We start from the raw sequence: 22,243 nt of genomic DNA on the forward strand, positions 1-22,243 counted from the left end.
GCGCAGAAGCCAGGTACCCTTGATGAGACTCATTCTCCATTTGTCTTTCCAACCCATTATTACATTCAGATTAGAATGTTAAAGTGTGTGTGTGTGTGTGTGTGTGTGTGTGTGTGTGTGTGTGTGTGTGTGTGTGTGTGTGTGTGTGTGTGTGTGTCTGCTGTACAGAACTGTGGAAGAGTACAATCCCTATGCCGAGACCCAGAAGAGAAGGCAGCTTTTCAGGTAGGCGTCTGTCCGCACGGATACTTAAGCGTACTTTATGCAGATTTAATTTTTTCCCCCAGATCATCTCATGCCGGTGTTAGGAATTTTCTGACTCCCCCGCAGAATCTGACTCCCCTTCGCTTGGAACGGGTTAGGGTTGGGTTAAGCTAGGCTAACGCTGACCCTTGACCCCCCCTTACCTTAACCCCCTAACCCTAACCTATTCACGCTAAGGGGGGTCAGATTCTGCGGGGGAGTCTAAAATTCTATAACACCAGTTTAGTCCTTTAGAAGGATCAGCCACCCATGCTTTATGTTCGGGAAGACTGGCGTGCCATCTCTTAATTAAGGAATCTCTCAGACCATCTTGTCTTTTTTAAGGTGAACGTAAGATGAAACAAAAGTCTAACACAGTCGAGCGCTGCTTAGGCATTGTAGAGGAAAGCGACAGGAGCCTTTTTTGGGCCTAATGTGCGCAAATGACAAACGTGTCCCACAGGGGGAGCCGTGATGGTTCCGGCTCCAGCTGGACCAGTAGCAGACAAAGTAGCACTGAGACAGACTGTCGCTATAGCAACGACCCCCGGCCCTGGAGTAGCACTGACTCTGACTCTTCCTACCAGTGGACGAGTCCTGCCCCCATACCCCATCAGGCTGCTAACCAGAAGTGGGAAACACGGGGTGCAGGTGTGTGTGTCTGACGAAGCTTAACCGCATCCATGTGTGTCTTGTCACTGTGTGGCAGTGCTTTTTTGTCACCACACACACACACACACACACACACACACACACACACACACACACACACACACACACACACACACGACATCAGCATGTCTACGGTTGCTTGTGGTTATCACACGTACAGACATGCACAACATACACACACAAAAACAGACAGTGCTGTGCCATTTGTTACTCTACGGTACCTTTGTGTTATTACACACATACACACCACATACACACAAGCGACAGAGTTTGTCACTGGTGTGCTAAAGAACCCGCTGGTACAATGGAGTGTGTACTGTTGTAGGATAGGCAGAGGTGGTTTTTGTATATGTACTAACAATGGTTACAACAAAAAAACAACAGCAACAATAGAAATATTAGTAATAATGATATAATGATGATGGTAATAGTAATGATAATAATGATGATGATAATAATAATAATATAATAATGATGATGATTATAATAGTAATAATAATAGTAATGATAATAATGATAATAATAATCATTTTATTATTGTAATAAGAAAAACCCTCCCCTCTACCTCTGCTGTGTTCTTTTACCTCCTTTCATCACCCTCTCCACCTCCTCCACTCTTACCTGTCACCCCCCCCCCTCCTGTCTATAGGCTCCATCTCTCTTTACAGAGTGTCTTCCACCGGCCCCGGCCCCTCCTCTCCTCCCATAGTAGAGGAGGCGGCCCCACCCACCAGCTCTGCCTATGTTGTGGAGAACGGCATCCCGCCAGGAAGCATATTAGTGAACCCACAAAATGGTACGGCACACACACATTCACACTAAAGAGCTTGTACAATAGACACGCACACAGTGGACTACACACAAACAGACGCACTAACTTGTATTGACCTTTGACCTTTCAGGACAGCCCTTCCTGAATCCCGATGGAACGCCCGCTGTCTACAACCCCCCTGACAGTCAGCAGCCGATCCGGAGCCAGACTCACCTGCCGGCCCCTCCCCTTCAGCAGCAGCACCAGGTATCGCACACACGGGACGATGTCTCACCAACGTGTTTTAATAAATGTGTGCCACAACACTGACCTTTATTTCTGCCGTTTTCATTCATTCATTCTCTCTCTCTGTCTAACACTTAGGTGGTTCAGTATTCGTCCGTCTCTTATGCGCCTCCACAGATGCTGCCAGTCACTCCTCCTCAGCCCTTTTCTACGGTATGTGTGGTGGTCTGTTGCCCCAGCTGGCACATTCAGTGCGATGTATATATCTGTACGCGTATTTGAATCCGTCAATTCACCGTCCGGCTCTGACCAGCAGGTCGATGAGCTGTCCTCACAGTTTGGCCATGTGACCATGAGCTGTCAATCATCGGGGGATGCCCCGCCCCTCTACCCTCCCAATCAGGGCTATGTCTATGCAGCTCCTCCCCCACCCAACCCCCCCAGCTACTGCCAGACCTCACCGCAGGTAGGAGCATCACACACACACACACACACAGTTTGCTGTGTTTCACTTTAAAGCAGACTAAAAGCATAATTCCTGTTGGACACTACTCTCCATTCATGACTCATGGCAAATTATAATAATGATAAGAATTTGTGTTTTTTTTTTCTCTCCTACAGATGCCTGTGTATTACTACTCCAACCAGTACCCTACCTCAGTTTCACAGCCATGCAAGCCTCTCTCGCCTAGCCAGCACATCCACAACCAAGCAGCAGCACAACCCACCGGTACACTACTGTTGGTGTGTGTGTGTGTGTGTGTGTGCATGTGTGTGCGTGCGTGTGTGTGTGTGTGTGTGTCTGTGGCAGTAGGGAAGGGGGCCGTTACACTGTCAGAGATGTTGTCTGAGGGTCTCACAGTGAACCGGTCTCTTTTCCTGCTGCTTCTGTTCATCAGAGGGAGGGAGGGAGAGAGAGAGAGAGAGAGAGAGAGAGAGAGAGAGAGAGAGAGAGAGAGAGAGAGAGAGAGAGAGAGAGAGAGAGAGAGAGAGAGAGAGAGATACAACAAATCCCTAACACATTCGTACGTGACCGTGTATAAAACTCGATAGACAGTTGTGGTCCTCGGTGTTGAGCCGTCTCGTCACTTTCGCAGCTGTTATAAACTGTGCCTGCCACAGTGTTCTTTTAAATATTACTTCGTTAATCAAAAGTCATAGCTCATAAAAGTAGCTGCTGTTTAATTACTACGTTGGTTGGGTGAAGAAGGACATTTAGCCATTATCATTAAATTGTGATTGATATACTTAATATTTGTGTTGTGTTTTTAATTACAATGGCATATTACCCAGTATGCTGTCATAATCACGTCTATCCAAGACTACGCTGCTCTCTGTTTTAATATCGCTCTAATGCTCCCTGCTGATATTGTACTGTCTGGGTATGTGCAGCAGGTTACCCCCCGGCCCCGGGGCCACAGTCCTCCCAGAGCCAAGGCCAAGCCATGCTGGGGACCTACATGCCAATGGCCTCTCATCAGTGTGGCATGGTACAGGTAAATAGGGCTCAGAGGTTATATCCTATGTCACAGTCACACGAGTTATTCCTGAAAGAAGTGTTTTTAAGTTGCATAGCAGTCTATTCCGTTGCCTACCAACACGGGGATCGCTGGTTCGAAACCCCGTGTTACCTCCGGCTTAGTCGGGCGTCCCTACAGACACATTTGGCCGTGTCTGCGGGTGGGGAGCCGGATGTGGGTATGTGTCCTGGTCGCTGCACTAGTGCCTCCTCTGGACGGTCGGGGCGCCTGTTTGAGGGGGAGGGGAACTGGGGGAATAGCGTGATCCTCCCATACGCTACGCCCCCCTGGCGAAACTCCTCATTGTCAGGTGAAAAGAAGCGGTTGGTGACTCCACATGTGTCGGAGGAGGCATGTGGTAGTCTGCAGCCCTCCCCGGATCGGCAGAGGGGGTGGAGCAGCAACCGGGATGGCTCGGAAGAGTGGGGTAATTGGCTGGGTACAATTGGGGAGAAAAGGGAGGGGGGGGGGGTCCAAAAAAAAAAAGAAAAATGTCTTTAAGTGTTCAAATGTTCTCCTCTCTGTCTCTCTGTCTTTCTAGGGAGGCGCGTTGTCCTCCTACACCCAGAGTAACGTAGTGACGGCGGTGGGAGGTGAAGCGGGGTACTGCTGCATGGTGCCCCCACCCTGTGCTCCAGCCCCCGGGCCCCCGCCCCCGGGCCACCATGCCACCTGTCATCCTCCCAGCTGTGTCGGCCTGGGTGCCCAGGCCTGGAGCTCGCCGTACTGACACGTGTGATCACGTTGACCGATAGATGAATGGAGCTTCGGTCCTATATTGTATGCACATGCACTGACCCGGAGTCTCTGCCTCCGATGAACCCCCCCTCCTCCTCCTCCCTCACACCCACCTTAAGCCTGACGTTGCCTACACCTTCTGCCACTCTTCCACTCTCAAGCACACTCGCGTACATGCATGCATGTGCACTTGATCACACCAACACACATACACACATACACACACACACACACACACACACACACACACACTTAAATTCATATATACACTCCACTGTACCAAAGCTAAAACATTTTTCCGAGCTGCTGTACTGAATGCATTATTTATATACACCAATAGAGTTTTATATTGATATAAAATTATATATTCTGCTTTAATGAAATGAAGAGACGTGTGACTATAATAAAGTGCCGTGACTGGTTTGATCAAATTTCTAAAGGTTCTCCTCTCATTGTCTCTCAGGACGTTGCCTTTCTCTTCCATGATGATGATGATGATGATGATGATGATGCTGAATTAGTGTAGATGCGAAGAGGTGTGTACTAAGAAACTCAACGTAGTGTTTGAACCAATAGCGACCTTTACGTAAGGCACAGGTCTGCCCCGCCCCGCCCCCCCCCTTTTCTCCCCAATTGTATCCGGCCGATTGCCTCACTCCGTCCCGGTCGCTGCTCCGCCCCCTCTGCCGATCCGGGGAGGGTTGCAGACTACCGCACGCTTCCTCCGATGCACGTGGAGTCGTCAGCTGCTTCTTTTCGCCTGACAGTGAGGAGTTTCACCAGGGGGACGTAGCGCGTGGGACGCTACCCCCCCCCCGAACAGGCGCCCCGACCGACCAGAGGAGGCGCTAGCGCAGCGACCAGGACACATATCCACATCCGGCTTCTCACCCGCAGACGCGGCCAATCGTGTCCGTAGGGACGCCCGACCAAGCCGGAGGTAACGCGGGGATTCGAACCGGTAGGCAACGGAACAGACCGCCTCGCTACCCGGACGCCAGGCCCGCGTTATTAAGAAGCCGCGAAGCCACAAGCAGGAGGCAGGAGTGAGGAGAAGGCAAGGCCCTCTATTGAAGTACGTGTTGAAATGTGTAAAAAGAGGAGTCTGCATTTCTCAAGGGGTCCCGTGCTGAAGTGAAGATCAGTGCAGCTGTAACGTTTAGATATCAAACGGAGAGCTGGTGTCTGCCAAGCGTCCTCCCTTATCCTGCATATCCAAACGCGCCTTCCTCTTTTTTGCTTCTAATGAATGGAAACATCTGCCAAATCGGTTTTCACACACAAGGAACTTGCACGCAGCATTTTAAACTTGGGAATTTTAAAGATGAAAAATAATCCCGAAAGCTGAGGGAGATCCGAGGGAAAATCGAAATTAATGGCTCGAGTTAAAAGCGATATGAAGCGGGACCGCGCGGGCGCGAAACATTAGTGCAAGTCGTTAAGGCTGACGCAGATAAAAGGTAATGAGACGCGTCTGAAGTCGCGCTTGCCTCGGAAATATGACAATTCCCGAGGAGGGGCAGGGAAAAGTTGTATTGTTTTCTTTATCATATCGCAGAGGCGTGTCGCCGCTTTCCCTTATTTTGCGCCAGAAGTGATGCGGCCACCGTTTACAGGAGTCCTACTGCAGGTCTTTGGCGCCCCCTCCTGCTAAAGAGCGCGCAGCACACCCCTCCGTCCCCCTGTCGTTCGTTGTGAGCGTTCACATTTTACCTCTCATACCAGCATCCATTGCGTTGGTACAGACCCAGGACACTCGCACAGCTGTTTCCAGTTGACTTGGCTGATCAGACCTCTTCTCAGGTCTGCGTGGGCGTGTACAGTTTGATTGGCGGCTCCCTGACTAAACCTGTTTTAGTCATGTTGCCTGTCAAATTGGAAAACTTAGCCTATTGGTTCTTCTGAGTACAAAACGACCTCACCTTGCACCTTACAATAGCGCCACCTAACTTCAACCTCAGAAGTTTAACCAGTTGAAGAAACCAGAAACACCTGTACAGGTGTCCCGAGTCTGAAATTTACCTGAAATTGAGTGTGGCAAAGGTTACTAGGGGGCATCCGGGTAGTGTAGCGGTCTATTCCATTGCCTACCAACATGGGGATCGCCGGTTCGAATCCCCGTGTTACCTCCGGCTTGGTTGGGCGTCCCCACAGACACAATTGGCCGTGTCTGCAGGTGGGAAGCCGGATGTGGGTATGTGTCCTGGTCGCTGCACTAGCACCTCTGGTCGGTCGGGTGCCTGGTCGAGGGGGAACTGGGGGGGAATGGCGTGATCCTCCCACGCGCTACGTCCCCCTGACGAAACTCCTCACTGTCAGGTGAAAAGAAGCGGCTGGCGACTCTACATGTATCGGAGGAGGCATGTGGTAGTCTGCAGCCCTCCCCGGATCGGAAGAGGGGGTGCAGCAACAATTGGGACGGCTCGGAAGAGTGGGGTAATTGGCTGGGTACAATTGGGGAGAAAAAAAAAAGGGGGGGGGGGAGAGAAATACCGCGGTATCATTTGGTAGTTATGGGTAAGAGTATGGACAGACTTCCACGATCAGAAGTAGTGGAGTACTTTTGTCTACCTCTGGAAATGTATGAAATGCAGGTGTAGGTCATATATATATATAAAAGATCGTTGTCTATATTTTTACCAATGCAGACAGACAGTGATCCAGTATCTATGATCTTTAATAAAAGGCACATGTACAGCCATAGTGAGATGAGTGAGTCCATTGGCATAGAGACAAAGCATTAAAACACAAAAATACAAGAAATAGAGAGGCCAGGAGGAGAGAGCTATATCTGCTTTACAGTAGAATCTACTTAAGTAACTATCTCATTTTCATTCAAGTAAGTCTAACACTCTATAAGACGTCACCGCGGTAACGTTAAGACCCCCCACCCCCACCAATACACACATACACACACAAACGCAGCCCCCCAAGACACACAGACACACACACACCCTTCATGTTTCCCCGGCCAAAGTCAGACCTTCCCCAAAGGCCCAGTGTGTGAGTTGGGTTCTCCTCAGGGTTGTTCTGCTTTGGCGCGGGGGTTCAGATTCCTGAACCTGAGTAGGCATCTCAGTTTCTTGGTGCTGCAGTTCTCTTAAGTCCCCTGGTGTAGGCCAATCCACTACCACTGTGGGATGATGCGGCTGTTCACATAGGGATGTGTTCACAGAGGGCCATGGTTTACTCACAGTTATGATTTGTATGCATACATACAGGCACACACACACGTGCACGCACACACGTGCGCGCACACACACACACACACACACACACACACACACACACACACACACACACAATCTAACTAAAAGGCAAAATTCACAGGTAATTAAATATTTTGGGTTAAAGAGATAAAAAATGGTATAAGTTAGCTTAGAAGGTTAGGTATAACCACAACTGAAGGAAGCTAAAAACTAAAATAAGCATGCAGCAAAGCCAGCTCTCCTGTTGTTGAAAGGTAAAGAGGTCAAGGGGGGAAAGCAACCATCTTTGTTCTTCTCTAGCATGATCTCTGAGACACACAAAATGGCCGCCCTTGCCAAAACAGAATGGAATCGTTGGGTTACACACAGGCACATCGCTTACAGGAGGGACCGGGACACACAGAAGCATACATTTACGCACACTTGCACACACACACAAAAAAAAAAGAAAAGAAAAAGAAAAAAGAAATTGCTCTCCACAGCCGCTCACTTGTCCATAGACTGGGTCAGAGTGGTTAACAGAGTTCAGGGAAAGTCAACCGCTTTTGTTTCACATTCATGTCTTTGGGACTTTCACACATTCAAACAGGGTCTGGGCTACTTCATAGGAACAGTCACTCAGTCAGATAAAGTATGGTCAAACTCTCTCACTCAGTCACTCACAAACACATCTGGCACATCCTGCTTTGGTTGGCGTGTGTGCTACCTTTGGTGGTGGTGGTCAGGGGTAAAAGGTCAGGGAGCCCGAGAGCTTCCAGAGGTGCACACCAGCCGGGCCTTGGCGACAAACATCAAACTCAGACCCCACCAAACATCCATGATCCCGGCATCCTCCCCATTCGTCTACTCCTTCCCAAACAATAATAATCCCCCCATTCCATATCAATGCCTACCCATGTCCATAGCAACACTCGCAGCTCCCCGAGCAGGGGTCTTACTATCTTGTCAAAGGAGGTAAGTGTAGATCAGTGGTGTGTGTGTGTACGGCTTTGTGTCAGAAAGACAATGTACCTTGTGTGTATGTGTGCATGCATCTGCATGAGTGATTGCATGAGCAAGTGTGTGTGTATGTGTACGTGCATATGAGCGAATGAATGTGGGACACTGTATGGCATGTGTGTTTGTGTGTTTATGAGGTATCAGTGGTTCAGTGGTGTCTCTCTTCTAACTCCACCCTGCCTTGCCCCCCCCCCGCTTCCACCTTTCCCCTCCCCTCCCCCTCTTCTTATTTTTGGATCTGGAAGATGAAGAGGCGCAGGTTGATGTTTTTGGCGGCCAGCAGCTTGTTGCACTCCACCGAGTCAGAGATGGGTAGCGGGACGTAGTCGGTCTCATTGGTGTCATTGCTGAAGGAGTGGTGGTGGATGACCGGCTTGATCCGCACATCGTCATATGGACCCTTCAGCAGTAGGAAGGAGCACTCCAGAGCAGAGTTCACCTGCAGAGGCAAGCACACTTGCATTTTATTCTGACCCTTGGTCACAATCCCACCCAATGATGTACTGATGTTGTAATTAAGGGCAAACTGCAAAGATAACACCATTTCTGATAGGATGTCTCTCTCTCACACACACACACACACACACTCACACACACAAACTAAGTCAATGCTCAGTATGTTTGAGGTGTGGAATCAAAGACCACAGCTGGTCAAGTAATTATTTTAACAATAATAATAACAACAATAATAATAATAACTATCTATGTAGCACTTTTCTAAAACAATGTCACAAAGTGCTTTATAAAGACATAAAACCAGACAAGGCAAAAATAAGAGTAAGACCAAATAAATAATGTAACTGAATCATTTCACATAGAAAGATACTCTTTTGGTTTGTGCCAATTTATCAAGATCACGACATAGGGCCAGCCACAATTTCAGTATCTTGCTTAAAGTCACATCAGCAGGGCTGGATGAGCTCTCTGACTTCAAGTGACCTGCCACCTTCTTCTTGTGTGAATGTGTCTGTCTGTCTGTCTGAAAGTAATATACCTTGCTCTTGAGGATGAGCTGGAAGGAGAGGGTGCGTTTGCAGGACAGGTTGGGGTTGCGCTCCGAGTCATTGACGCGGGCCTTCAGAACCCAAGTCTGGTTGAGCACAGTGAAGCGCGGTGTCTCATAGTACAGACGGGTGATGAAATCATCAGTACGGTACGGTCTGAACTGCACCTCTGGATGATGGACAGAGGATGAGGACAGAGGGAAGGATGAATAGGAAGAAGAGTGATGTGAGGTTGAGGTGGAGAGAGAAACAACAAGAACCATGAGGAAAAATGAGATTGAGTGGGAATGGGGAAAGAGGAGAGAGAGAGAGAGGGTATAGAGAAGGCAGATTATATTCATGTCAATATTAACAAGGGACACAGGGATGGACACAGGCAACACAGACCCACATACAAAGCTGTGTGCCCTGCAGCTTGTATCTGTCAGTACCGAAAGAAAGACTTCTCACTGTGCATTAACCCTTCGACTAGTGTGTATATTCATATGTGTGTGTGCATGTGTACCTGTGAAGCCAATCTTCTCATAGCAGAGCAGGCTGAAGATGCTGTTGTAGAGTTGCATGTCCCTGCGGTGGTTTTGATCCATCTCACCCAGTATTCCCATCAGCTCTGTACCAGTTTTAGTCGGGTGGGAGCACTCGCTCTCATGGGCCGGTAGCTCATGGAACGGCCCCTGCCAAGGGCAGCCGATGCGCTTGTACTTGCACTGTGTCACCCTGGCATCGAAATACAAAGCGTGAATGAAGGTTCAGCCTTGGCTTAACTTCAATTAGATTCTGGGTGAAAGTGATTTCAATGAATTTTCATTACTTTCTTATGACAGTTGTGTTTTGAGAGAGTGTGATATTAGGTATTAATTTACTCACCTTAACATTAATACAAATCAAAAACCTAATTTTAACACTTGCATAAACTCTTGTAAACACTAATGCTGATGCACATAACTGCATACAGCTTAAATTTGCCATCACAAAAAAAAGTTAAAGCAACAAGTAATGAGCAACTTTCTCATATTACGGTTCTAAGTAAAATACTAAACAAGGAATTTTTCTCACTGAACTGGCACATCTCTTCACAGGAGCGCGTTAGGCTTTTTTTCTTTTTACACTTCACTTACTTGTCGGTCTGTCCTGGCATGAAATACCTGGTGTTGCCATGATCGTTGTCATGGCAACACCAACACAGGCACTGCAGTCCTTAGCGGGGTCAGTAGTAGCTATAGCAACCACCCCATAGTGTTTGGTGCATTTGAATTCAACTGCACATCGCCTCTGTGCTGCCACATAAACACATGAGCGCACACACGGTCTTTTAATGACATCAGCTGCTTTCGTCCCCAGAAGTCAGATGGCCTTCAGTGAAGTAAAACCCGTGTGATGCCATGCTGATCTGCATTTGCAAGCACACACATTCCAAACCCTGCTTTAAACCGACTAAAGAACCCTAAAAGCATGACGTTTAACACTAAGACTGTTGCTCGAGATGTCTATCGAAATTAAAACTACCGATAAATCATTATCTTGAAAAATGAGCTGCATGGGGCAAGGAACTGGTAATCTGCCTGTATATAAGCGAGCAAGGGAGTGAAGGATATACCTGTCTTGGCACTCCTCTTTCTGGTGTCTCTCAAGACTGGAGCGAGGGAACTGTTTTAGACAGAAGGTGCAGTCTGTCGGCAGCTCACTGACAGCTTTCTCCACTGCCAGATTCCTGCAGCACAGATTCTTACTGATCTCACATCTAGACACACACACACACACACACACACACACACACACACACACACACACACACACACACACACACACACAAAAAGCCCCACAACATTTTCATCATATCTGAACTCAGCATTTTAAGCTCTTATATTCTCACATGACTTCCTGGACAGGTATAAAAGACGCCTTTGCAGATCTCATGCTGTTACTTGCCGACTTCTGCCATTTTTCTTTTTTATTTGTATTTCTGACTCAGAGGCACAAGTGAATCCATTATTATTTTCTTCCTGTGCTCAAAGATTTTTCTTTATCCTATGGTAAATATATTTGCAATAATCAGCAAGGGTGTCTGGTGAAAATAGTAAAAAATACTGTGACTATAGACCTTGGGGAATGTGTAATGCTCATAATTGTCCAGGCAGATCAAGTTAAATCCAAGCTATAGTAGTACCAGAGTATTCCTTAAAGTGTTAACCTACTTATTTTAATACGAAAGCCCTATATCACAGAATTTTATTAGACAACATGAAAAAATAAGGTACTTTTATGACATTCTTGAAAAATGACAATTACACGTGCTGCATGTATAAATGGGACTACAATGTTAACGGACACTGATGGAACGACATCTCACGGCAAGACTGTAACCTACATCAGGCAACTACGGCACCGAACACACTTTATCATAACTTGTCATGTTGTTCCAGGTACTGTTTATCTACAGGGGGAAACGGTGAAAATAGTACACTGTGAAGAGAAAGCTGTCTTTGCTGGTGGTGTGCCAGCTACTCAGATCAAGAGACTCTAAATGTAACCTGAAAGGCATTTTGTAGGAACGTTTGGCGCACCTAAATGAGGATTTTCCGGCTACAGATGGCGCGCCATAGTTGCATTGCTATCCTGTCCATTCTTTGTGTTGAAAATAGTAAAATCTCAAAATTCTCATGTTTCGAAGTGACAAATAACCTCCGGAAAGACAGTTTGCCTTTAGCCATTTTAAGTGGGTTATTGACAGAATAGGGAATGTTTGATGCACATTGGCGATAAACTATTAACAATGTAATTCAAATTGCTGGAAGGTTTCCATCTTTTTTATGTATTTTACTGGAAAATAAAGTACATGGAAGAAGCAAACTTGGGGAAAAGGGTCAACCAGCTAGAGAGGTACCCCTGGAGGTATCTTGCTCAATAATAATATGGCTGCATTAGGGATCAGCTCCAACATTATCTCTGTGGTATAAACTAAAAGAAAAGCACCAGAGGAAGCATCTCACTAACCACAGAAAGTTGAATCAGTTCATCTGAACATAACTTTTATTGGGAGAAACTTTTCATCACTCATCTAAGTGACCTCTTCAGTCTCAACTGACTGCAGGGATCCCCACCCTTATAAACAGCATAGTTGCATAACGACTGAACAAATGATCGGTTTCATTTCGTATGCAAATTGCCGTGACTGGCTGCACTGGCTAAACCTCGAAACAGGTAGGCCTAATATTTCTCAAGTGTCCCTGACATTATTACTCATTATCATTCACTAGTAGCCTACTGAATGTTGCAAAATATGTAATACTGGTACTGCTCACCAATTTACCCACCACACCAGTAGTGTAGTGGATAAAAACTATAGGCTCTAGAGTAAATTCTGTGAGTTGAAATCTACATGTATGCAGCAGAGGCCCCTGCTCAGTGCCTAAGACTGTGTTATGACTGCTGGTGGGTTTCTTCCTGATCTCATCACCTTCATCATGGACTGAAAAAGTGAAACACGTTATTACCAAAGCCTCTGCTCCTGATCTGGTGTTAAACCACCTACGCTGACTACTGGTACACAATGATAGAAACATTTCTGGTTCTCTGAAACTGGGATTGAAATGATGGAAAATCCATAATTTCTGGAACCCTAAGTACTGGTACTGAATGATGTAAAATACATAAAGTGCCTCTCAAAATTATTTACGCAGTGGTGTGGCCTTAAAAGGCCAAACCCCTTTCTCAATAGCTTCAATATGTTGTCTAAACGTTTAATCTAATAAATTCATGTTTCCTCCAAGTTGGGTTCAAAGTCTAGTAATAGAAATGACAGAGTGATCCATTCATGGTACATTACACTCACAAAACAGGGTAAGCCATGTGACCAATTAATAAGGCGACAGACACAATAGTCATGTTAAATTCGTATTTAACAGTAGTCAAAAGTGAGGCGACTTTCGGTCAGTTATCTCATTAAGCTGGTCACATGACATAACAAGGCTCATAGCTTACCCTATTATATGGAGTGCGTCAATCATCCTCCTGATTTCTATTACTGCACTTGAACTGTGACCCCCTGACTTACAGGAACATGAATTTATTAAAGAATTTAGACAACATTTTGACACTATTCAGACAGGGTTTTGAGCTTTTCTGAGGCTGTCATTAGCATTTAATGTCATTATTAACTGTCATTGTCATTAGCACGCACATGGGGCTGCCTACCAGTTGGTAGGCAATATGGCGCCCGTGTAGCCAGTTGGCCAGACTCTCTGTATACACGGTGCTGACCTGCAGTCAGCTGAGACTGACAAAGTCACTTAGATGAGTGATGAAATATTTCTCTCAATAAACGTTGTGTCCAGATGAATTGACTCAACTTTCTGTGATCTTCTTACCTGGATTATTGAGCATGCATCAAGACAAACTATTGGGCCATTCTAATGTGAAATTACTTTCTTTTTTTTTTAAAGAAAGCCAAGTTCTTGATTTTTCAGCTTTCCTATTAGCCATTACTAAAATGTTACAAAATAGTTTTACAAGTTAACTTAAAAGAATCAGATTATATTACTGACTGAGCAATTGAAAGGACTGCCCTGCTGATAACAATTTTTATGACGCACTGGTACCTATAGAAGAATACATTTTGAAAGAAGTCTACATAAACCTAGGTTAGCACATTTGAAAAAAAATTTATACTCTAGCAAAGTTAAGTATAACGCTTAGTTCAGAAAACCAAAAACAGTGAAGCCAGTGTTTTCTGTTGAGTATTTTGTAGATATGGGACACTGGGGTGTTGGGGGGGGGGTACTGCTGCTAAATGGATGGAGCAGAAAACAAAGGGTAAAACCATTTACAGTGAATGTCTTCTATAATGACACAAATACTCATCATAGCCAACTTCCACCAAATAATTATTTTGATTAATCATTCCCCCCCCCAAAAAAAACATTCGGAGAATTCATAATTTTTAATTGTTTGTTTTAAGTTGAACCAAATATTTTGTAAAAACACAGTACATTTTTGAGAAATGAACCAAGATAACATATCTGTGTTTGGTAGATTATTTCTTTGTTGTAACAATGCTTCTTGGCAATAAATCTTATACCATTGGAAAGCCTGTTTATTTCCCTTTTAAATGGTGCTACATTTGTAAGGAACATGCATTTGTGGGATGAGCAGCAGAGCTGAGTATGTGGGTTGCGCCCATGAAAAGCTTGCCAAATCTTCTCTGCCAATGCCAAACAGCTTATTTTGCTGTTGCTATTGACTCTTGTTTTGAGCTTCTGGTGCTGACAATCAGGTGCCTGATATAAGATTTATTGCCAAGAAGCATTGTTACAACAAAGAAATAATCTACCAAACACAAATTTCCTTACTTTTTGTGCTAAGTTTAGATCAATGAATGCCATTTCCTTCTGTTACTCCAGAAAAACCACCTTCATTAAGCAATTCAAGAGCCTGTCTTTCTAGTTGGGGTGAAATAGCAACTACGCATCTCTCATGTGCGCTACTGCGGCAGTTTATGGTATTTCAATTAATAAAGATTCATGTACCTGCAGTTGGGACATGTGGCCTGTTCCTCCTTGAGACGAGAGTCAGCCAGGAGGTGAATAAAACATCCCGCACACATCAGGTGCCCATTGGTACACTGTGGTGGAGACAGGGTTAACAATACAACTGCACACTGTGTATGTGCTCGGTATGCTGCAGCAGGGACTTTTACATTAGAAGACTAATTGAAGAATGATTCTTTCAAATTGTGTTCCTATGTCATTGTTGGACAGGCTGAGGTAATTGGGGTCATGGAGAATGTGTAAACGGATGGGCAATGGAATTTTAAAAAAAAGTGGTTTGGGCTTCAGCTTGTGTTATACGGGGCTGTGGCTGTGGCGTTGTTGATTATTTGAGGATGTTTCACAGTATAATGTCACACTCCTTTATGTGACTAGCATTAGTTTAGCCAGCACAGCTGACCAAACTGGGCTTGCCTTTTGAGTCTCAACTCAACATGTTGGCAGAGACTGCAATCTCCATACAGTGGCCTTGCATGGGGGCCTGTTACTACTACAATATTTATTGAAACTTTCTGAGGGTTGATGTAAAGAGGTAGTATGGATTTCTGGGGAGAGGGTCATTTGAGGAATTTCTACTATTGGGACCTACTGGTTTTCTATTGGTAATGGCAGTTTGGGGCATTGTGAGGGCCAGGTGTGTGATTTGGACCATGTTTACCTGGTATACAGACGCCTTGGGCAAGTCTAGGCACACGGTGCAGCACAGCACAGAGTACAGTCTCTCCTCCAGCTTCCCTGCCTCTCCCTCGGGCATTTTCACCCTCTTCTTGGGTGGTTCGTCGGGATCGGACTCGGGCCCTTCCCGTCGAATCCCGACCTCTTCCTGCATTGCTGCAGCCCCTGCGACAGCCTCCAGCGCAGCCCCTACGGCCCCGACCCCAAGGCCGGCCGAGGAGGAGCCAGGGGCGGCCGCAACGCCCACCTCTCTCTCTTCCAGTGAAGACATGGTAGTGATTGTCTAGTGTTCTGAGGTGTACCTGGCGTGACCAGACTGAGGCCGAAATATTAGCAGGTTAGCTCGGAGCTAGCTTACAACCTGTCAGGCTAAATGGTCAGCTGACAGCGACTGGCTAACTAACGTAAGCTAACTCAGCCTAGCTACGGCGCCAGCCTGTCAGACTGGCGAAGTTGTAAGTTTATTTCGCAACGCTGACCGTAGAGATTTAGCAATAACCAAAGCATGTGCGAAACTGCTACGTATGACTATCTGCTAAAGTATACGTTAACTATTTTTTTCCCTTTTTTTTTTTGTCGGACAACTCACGGCGAGGCTAGCTGGTTGACAACAACACACAGCGGTGCTCCTCGCCCGGGCGGAACAAAACAACTCACACGTCACTCGGCCACTGTGCTCTCGGGCCCGTCGTTCCGACTTGACAGCGCAGACGTGGACGCGCGCGGCCGGCCCGGTTCGGCCGCTCGTTGACGTCTCCCGGTAGCAGCTGGCAGTCCGCGACACCCGCGGGAGTCGTCGGGAGTCTGACGCGGCGTTCAAATATGTCACCGAGTCTCTCCGGCTACACGGCCATCTTTGTTTTTTTCTTTTCTCCCCCCCCCCTCTCTCTCTCTCTTTCTCTCGCTCCCTCTCCCTGTCCGTCTCCGCTGACTTCACTCTTCGAAGCAGCGCAACTCTCTACAAACGTTATTGCCAGGCGTCGTCCTCCGCTAGGGCAAATCCGAGCGTTCAGTGTGTCGTCAGAGGGTTTAATAGTCTTTTTTTTTTCTTTTTTCTTTTTTTCTGCCAGTCCCTCGGTGCAGCCGCGGATTGGCTGACAGTGGAATGTTTTGTTGTGTCAGATGACTTGGGGTATTTAAGGAGGTTTAAACCGCGCATGCGCGGTGAGCACCTGTGCTTGCTTGAAAGGTGACCAAAACATAATTATGTAAATAGGGGTGTCGGCTGATCTGAAAGCAAGGGGGGAGGGGGGCACATGTGTCCTATTGATTTGCCTTTTTTTGTGTGTGTGTATGTGTGATAACTTCACCGGATATAAAAGCTGTGTGAAATGATAAAACTTCCAACGGGCCTCTGACAAAGCCCCATTACGAAAGAGCTAAAACAAAAACACCCAGCCGCTGTGTTTTGTGAGTTCATAGCATATTTATGCTGCTGTGCAAGTAGTCACACGGGCCTGTGGTAGTAGTCTAACTGGTTGAATGTAGGGGGAGACCCGGGGTGTGTGAATGTGTTTCGAGACCATGAATAATTCAGCCTGCGGAGATGTGCTTAAAGCGAGAGAAAGAGAGATCATAACAATTTTATTGCAAACACTGGATCAGATGGTAATAAACAGTTTTTTATTGTCCTACTTATGTGGCCTACTAGCTTGAAGGGTGGGTGTTGGGGGAATGCATGTATGGAATGGGGGTTGGGTGTGTTTGCATATGTGCATGTAACGGGGGGAGGCAGTGGGCAGGATGTCAAAGTGTCAGCTGTCTGCAATCAGAGGGGACAGGAGAGACCACTAACACTGGACAGGCAGCTAAGCCTTATTTGGTCTGAATCGAATGGCTGAGGAGTCCATACCTTCCCTCACTTACATGACCCTGTATGCTCCTCTGCACTGTATAGACAGCGAGATCGTTCCAGCCATGAGCCACTGAACATTAATTTCTCACAATGTTGTCACAAATGGTTAATTAATCTGCTATTGGCCATCACAATGTTGGACTGCAACGTGACAATTCAAGTAGAATCTATTACTAACGCAATACAAAAGCAGAATGCACATAATGAACATAGTTTCAGAAATAAACACGCTTATGTTTTGTTCATGGTATGTTAGGGTAGAGAACACAACGACTACATCACATGTCTAGAAGTGGTTCTTTGAAACGAAACTGAAATAGTTTTCTTTTTTTTTGTCCATAGATGTTGATGGCTAAATCTCTTAACACATCGCAAAAATGGAACAATCGCATGAAGTGACTCAAAACATTCCACTGTGTTTTCTCACGTGGACCTGCACCGATGTAGTGAACCCTTTTTCCATCACGCTTTTGATCATTTGCAATGCAATATAAAAGGATTACACACACAGCTGACGTTTCTCCAACCTCACTAATCAGCAACCATTCAATTGCTTGGAAATGAATCTCTTCATCTGTAGGTCATCCAAGGATACAGCTGTCTAGGAATCACACACACACCCCTGATCCAGTCACTGAGTCAGTGGGTGGGTAGGGGAGGGGGGGGTTGATGGTTGAGTGGCATGTTTGACTTTTGACGAGAAGGGACGTGAGTGGGGTTGAGGGCATTACTGATGGGGAGATAGTGTAAGGGATGCCGATGGTGGTGCTGCATCACTGGATGGAGGATTATGATGTGTTGAGCTGGTGGCTGTGTTTGGTGGAGGTGAAGGGGCAGCTGCTTGGGGTGGAAGGGTAGGTGAATCAGAGTGCGACTGATGAAGGACACAATCTTGGTGTGGGTGTGTTGTTTGGATTGGAACTGGGGTGGTATTAAGCTGATCCAACTGGGTTTGGGAGCCGGTTTTGTCTGCGGAGGCACGATTCTGGTTCTTTTCATCAGCTGTGGTCTCTAAAAATGTGTCTGGGATTATTTCTTTGTCTTGCTGGAGAACTGTCTGAACTGCACCAACCTGCTTAGACTGGCCCTGTGTTGTGTTGACCTGCTTTGGTGTCTCCTGACTGGTGGCACCTGTGTTCATTTGCGTGTGTCCTTCATGTTGCTTTCTGATTTCTGCTGTGTGAATATGTGCTTTGTGTATCCTCTGGCTGTTGGCGTGTGATGGCCTCTTGACTCTGATGGTTTCTGTTGCTTGGGTCTGAGCTGGTCTCTCCTGGTCTCTCCCGGTCCCAGCAACGTTCTCTTGTGCTTTGTCTGTCAGCGTCCCCTGGCTGCAGGCTGAGGACATAGCCCGAACCCAGGGATGTCGCAGGGTCTGTGCGGCAGTGAGCCTCACAGTGGGATCTACCTGAAGCAGAGCTCTGACCAAGCTTCTGGCCTCTACAACAACACACACAAACACACAAACACACACACACACACACAGAGGTAGATATAATTAGATTAAAAAGTAAGATAGATTGAGTGTATGTGTGCTCTTATGCCATTTGTGTGTGTGTGTGTGTGTATGTGTGTGTGTGTGTGCCGCATTTGGCTATTTGCATATTTTTGTACACCTCACCCTCTGAGATGGTGTCCCAGTAAGGGGACAGGAAGTGGAATTCTCCCTGTTTAATTAACTGGAACAACTCCTCCTGGTCCCAATTCTGACTGCGGAACGGGGGGAAGCCACACAGCAGGATGTAGAGAATCACACCCAGAGCCCACACATCCACTGTCAGACCATAGCCTGTTGGACCATAGAGCACATCAACACTTACTGCATAACCAAGAACTGCACAGGTAAAACGAGAGGGAGGGACATTAGTAAACAGGACAAAAGATAAGATTTATCCCAGTGGAGCTACATATTAAATATCTACAGTTGGGAAAGAAATGGAGTTGAAGTACAGATGGTAAGAAACAGAGTGGGATATAAATAAGCGAGCGGGTAGGTAACAGTGCTAACCTTTCTCAGAAAGGATCTCTGGGGCTACATAGGTAGGTGTACCGCAAATGGTGAAGATGGGCTCTGTGACGACCATGGCTAGACCGAAGTCCCCGAGCTTCAGCCGACTGTTGCCATCAGCGCTGTGCTCAATCTGGGGGGTGGGGGGGTGGGGGGAGACGGGTTATATTTTTACACATATCGGCCCTCGTACATGAAGCACACAAACGAAGCCAAGCAGACATACTCAAAGCAGTGATATCACTGGCTGATCTTTGTCTACATTTTTGTACTAGTTTAACTTTTGCCTGGCTCACAGGCAAATATTAACACCTGTAGATTATGGTAGTTCAGTGAGTGAAAAAATAATGATCTGAAATGGTATAGAATGAAACATAGACTTTATTTACCAATCCTGGGAGGGGTGTGTGTGTGTGTGTCATATGTTAGTTTAATAGTTTGCTTTCCATCAGGAATATGAGAAAAGTAAACAACAAACTTTACAGGTAATTGTTTCCTAATTGCTGCATCTACCAAGTCCAAAACCACTCTCACTTCACACTCACCAGTAGGTTTTCTGGTTTGAGGTCCCTGTGGACAATGCTCTTGCTGTGGATGAAGCTCAGTGCTTCGCTCACATCCGACACCATTAGCCCCGCCTCCGCCTCTGGGAACTTCCCCTTCTCAGCGATAGCCTCAAACAGATCCCCCCCAGTCGCCATCTCCATCACCAGGTAGGAGTGAGTGTGTGTGTGGTGATGTGCGAACAGTCGGATCACGCGAGGATGGGACAGACTGCCCAGAAGACTCAGCTCATTCTGCATCATGTGCTCTCGGCCAGTCAGCTTGGAGTGTTCGACGATCTTCATGGCCACGGTTTGTCCGTTGTCACGACGACGGCACTCGTGCACCACTGCAAAATTCCCATCGCCGACAACACGCCCTATGTTATAGCAGCGCTCAATGTCCGATAGAGTGATATCGCCGCCCTCTGATGGTAGGTCAAAGGTCAACCTCTGTTGCGTTCCCCCCTGTTTTGGCCCTGTCCCTGGTAGTGGGTTTGAAGATAAATGTTGTGACTGGTCAAGGCACTTGTCTTGGGCTCTGTTTATCCGATGAGGAGTGGGAGGACTGTGACGATCATCTAGATGTCCCTCTTCCTGTTCCTTAGGGGAACTTTCCTTTTGCTTCCTCGAAACAGGAGGAAGTAAAGCCCTTCCTGCTATTTGATTGGCTTGCTCTGAACTGTGAGGTTTAGCTCCTCCCCCAAGACAGTTGTCACACAATGTAGGAGAAAGGGTGTCTATCTTGATTAGCCGCGCCTCTTGTTTAAATGGGCCGGTGACAGCCGGCAGTCTCTCTCTAGCCTCGTCTCTAACCCGGAGTCTTTGGAGGTGGTTGGGAGGGTGAGGTGGGATGAGTTGGGAGGATTGTCTGCACGTGTGCTTCCTATAAAAATGCTTCGTTTTTACATTATTTTCCCGCCTGTGTGCGTCTGTACAGTGAGGTGGCTGTGTGAGTCTGTCTGTATTGTGAGGCATCTTTGGGTGTGTACTTGCATCCGGGCGTGTCTCGTGGTGTGTGTGTGTCCCGCTGCTGTCCGCTCCCTCACAGTATCCACTGTCACCCTTGGTGGCTTTATCTAGCGCCGGCTGGAGTCTCTTCTCCCAAGCCCGCAGCGCATCAGCGCGGTAGTGAGAAGGTTCTGGGAAAAGCTCCTCCAGGGCCTCCTGGATGCTCTGCAACACTGGACGAGCTTTCCCAAGCGCCAGGAAGGCCACCTCACCCCGGAAGAAGTCGCACACGCCTCTCACCTGGGACCAGACAAGGAAAAGGAGAAGAACATCTTAAAAGCTTCCTGGTTCCAATACAGCAGGACAAAGGGCTGAAGTAGACCTCTTCACACACAAACACGCACGCACAAATGCAAAGCACGAGTTTTTGCATTCCCCTTTTAATTGCTATGGCTAGGTGAAAGTGTGTCGCCCGGGGTTTAACATTCAGGGCCTCAGACATGGGTGAGATGTGCGCGTCGGGCCTCGCCTCTCTTGCGTGGGGTGTGTAGAGCCGCGTGACTCTGGCTCTGTGCCAGTGAGGAAACCCCAAGGCTTCCGAGACATCCAGCAGTAGCTGCTCAAACGAAACAACGCCTCTACGATTCAACAGCACCGTTACCTTGGAAGCAAGAGAACAAGATGGAAGACTTGGTCAGATCTTGGGGAAGGAAAAAAACAAACTTTCCTGCAGTTACTGAAATGGACACTGCCCCTTCCAACTATCCCAAACGGAAAAGTATACAGTTTTGCCTGTAAATTGCTTCACTGAGGACTGGACACTCTGCTGACTACATTTTCAGGACAGTAATGATGTTTAAGGTGGCCACCTTCCGCAGGGCAGCTTGGCCGCAGGGACGGACGATGGTGATGAGACGCGGACGCTCGGCGCTCTGCTCCGCATGACGGGTGTGGAAGAGTGGGATGGGAGGACAAGGTGCAAAGTGGGCCCTGGGGTCCGTCCCTGCAGGGTGGGGGTGAGCGGGCCACGGGTGGAGAACAGTCCCCACAGGCTTCGACATGGAGACAGGAGGAACTGGAGCAGAGGGAGATGGGGCACGAGAGGAGGATGGGGGATGAGAACAGGGCAGAGACAGGGACAAGTTTCAGTTGTTTTTTTTTTTTAAAGCATTCAGTGGCATTGAGGCAGTTAGTTGGTGGACCATTTCTAGGCCAGTATACAAAGAAAAACTCATAAGTAACACAATACTGGTTTCTCCAGTACACACATACACACGTGTGTGT

At 47.0% G+C, this 22,243-nt stretch overlaps 3 protein-coding genes across 4 annotated transcripts in view; 1 reads left to right on the forward strand and 2 right to left on the reverse strand.

Moving 5' to 3' along the window:
• The window catches only part of arpp21 (cAMP-regulated phosphoprotein, 21), a 7,309-nt gene extending 3,021 nt beyond the window's left edge, over positions 1-4,288 (forward strand). Inside the window, exons 9-18 of the mRNA XM_056297971.1 lie at positions 1-13; positions 169-225; positions 707-894; positions 1,565-1,711; positions 1,818-1,933; positions 2,060-2,131; positions 2,229-2,378; positions 2,534-2,642; positions 3,305-3,408; positions 3,974-4,288. The exon at positions 1-13 is cut by the window's left edge and continues 25 nt beyond it. Of these exons, the coding sequence (XP_056153946.1) occupies positions 1-13; positions 169-225; positions 707-894; positions 1,565-1,711; positions 1,818-1,933; positions 2,060-2,131; positions 2,229-2,378; positions 2,534-2,642; positions 3,305-3,408; positions 3,974-4,162 (1,145 nt within the window). The 3' untranslated portion in view covers positions 4,163-4,288. The remainder of the gene's footprint in view (positions 14-168; positions 226-706; positions 895-1,564; positions 1,712-1,817; positions 1,934-2,059; positions 2,132-2,228; positions 2,379-2,533; positions 2,643-3,304; positions 3,409-3,973) is intronic.
• A 4,316-nt stretch (positions 4,289-8,604) lies between these two features.
• On the reverse strand, positions 8,605-16,693 carry zftraf1 (zinc finger TRAF-type containing 1). 2 transcript variants are annotated; one of them, XM_056298657.1, is made up of 7 exons: positions 16,261-16,693; positions 15,587-15,919; positions 14,908-15,002; positions 10,980-11,123; positions 9,888-10,099; positions 9,373-9,551; positions 8,605-8,817 (listed from the first exon to the last, which is right to left on the reverse strand). In XM_056298657.1, the coding sequence occupies exons 2-7, from the start codon at positions 15,872-15,874 to the stop codon at positions 8,605-8,607; spliced, it is 1,131 nt and encodes a 376-aa protein (XP_056154632.1). In that variant the 5' UTR covers positions 15,875-15,919; positions 16,261-16,693. The 2 variants fall into 2 exon arrangements, with proteins under 2 accessions (XP_056154632.1, XP_056154631.1); XM_056298656.1 differs by having other exon boundaries at positions 15,587-16,693.
• Positions 16,694-16,739: 46 nt separating this feature from the next.
• Positions 16,740-22,020, reverse strand: dclk3 (doublecortin-like kinase 3). Its single transcript, XM_056297972.1, has 8 exons — positions 21,829-22,020; positions 21,489-21,620; positions 20,584-21,259; positions 20,012-20,493; positions 19,467-19,599; positions 19,080-19,247; positions 18,531-18,898; positions 16,740-16,784 (listed from the first exon to the last, which is right to left on the reverse strand). Exons 1-8 carry the CDS (start codon positions 22,018-22,020, stop codon positions 16,740-16,742), a joined length of 2,196 nt encoding a protein of 731 aa, XP_056153947.1.
• Positions 22,021-22,243: the final 223 nt, after the last annotated feature.

The sequence above is a fragment of the Lampris incognitus genome, chromosome 18 (genome assembly GCF_029633865.1).
Source record: "Lampris incognitus isolate fLamInc1 chromosome 18, fLamInc1.hap2, whole genome shotgun sequence".
NCBI lineage: Eukaryota > Metazoa > Chordata > Actinopteri > Lampriformes > Lampridae > Lampris > Lampris incognitus.

Bases quoted from the DNA above. Each gene is read 5' to 3' on its own strand.
- dclk3 (XM_056297972.1), bottom strand. From the start codon at position 22,020: ATGTCGAAGCCTGTGGGGACTGTTCTCCACCCGTGGCCCGCTCACCCC. The intron at 19,248-19,466 runs GTTAGCACTGTT...ATGGTCCAACAG, and splicing joins AGAGATCCTTTCTGAGAAAG to GCTATGGTCTGACAGTGGAT. The intron at 18,899-19,079 runs GTGAGGTGTACA...GTGTTGTTGTAG, and splicing joins CTGGGACACCATCTCAGAGG to AGGCCAGAAGCTTGGTCAGA.
- zftraf1 (XM_056298657.1), bottom strand. From the start codon at position 15,874: ATGTCTTCACTGGAAGAGAGAGAGGTGGGCGTTGCGGCCGCCCCTGGC. The intron at 11,124-14,907 runs GTACATGAATCT...GTGTGTGTCTAG, and splicing joins GCCACATGTCCCAACTGCAG to ATGTGAGATCAGTAAGAATC. The intron at 9,552-9,887 runs GTACACATGCAC...TCCATCATCCAG, and splicing joins TGAGAAGATTGGCTTCACAG to AGGTGCAGTTCAGACCGTAC.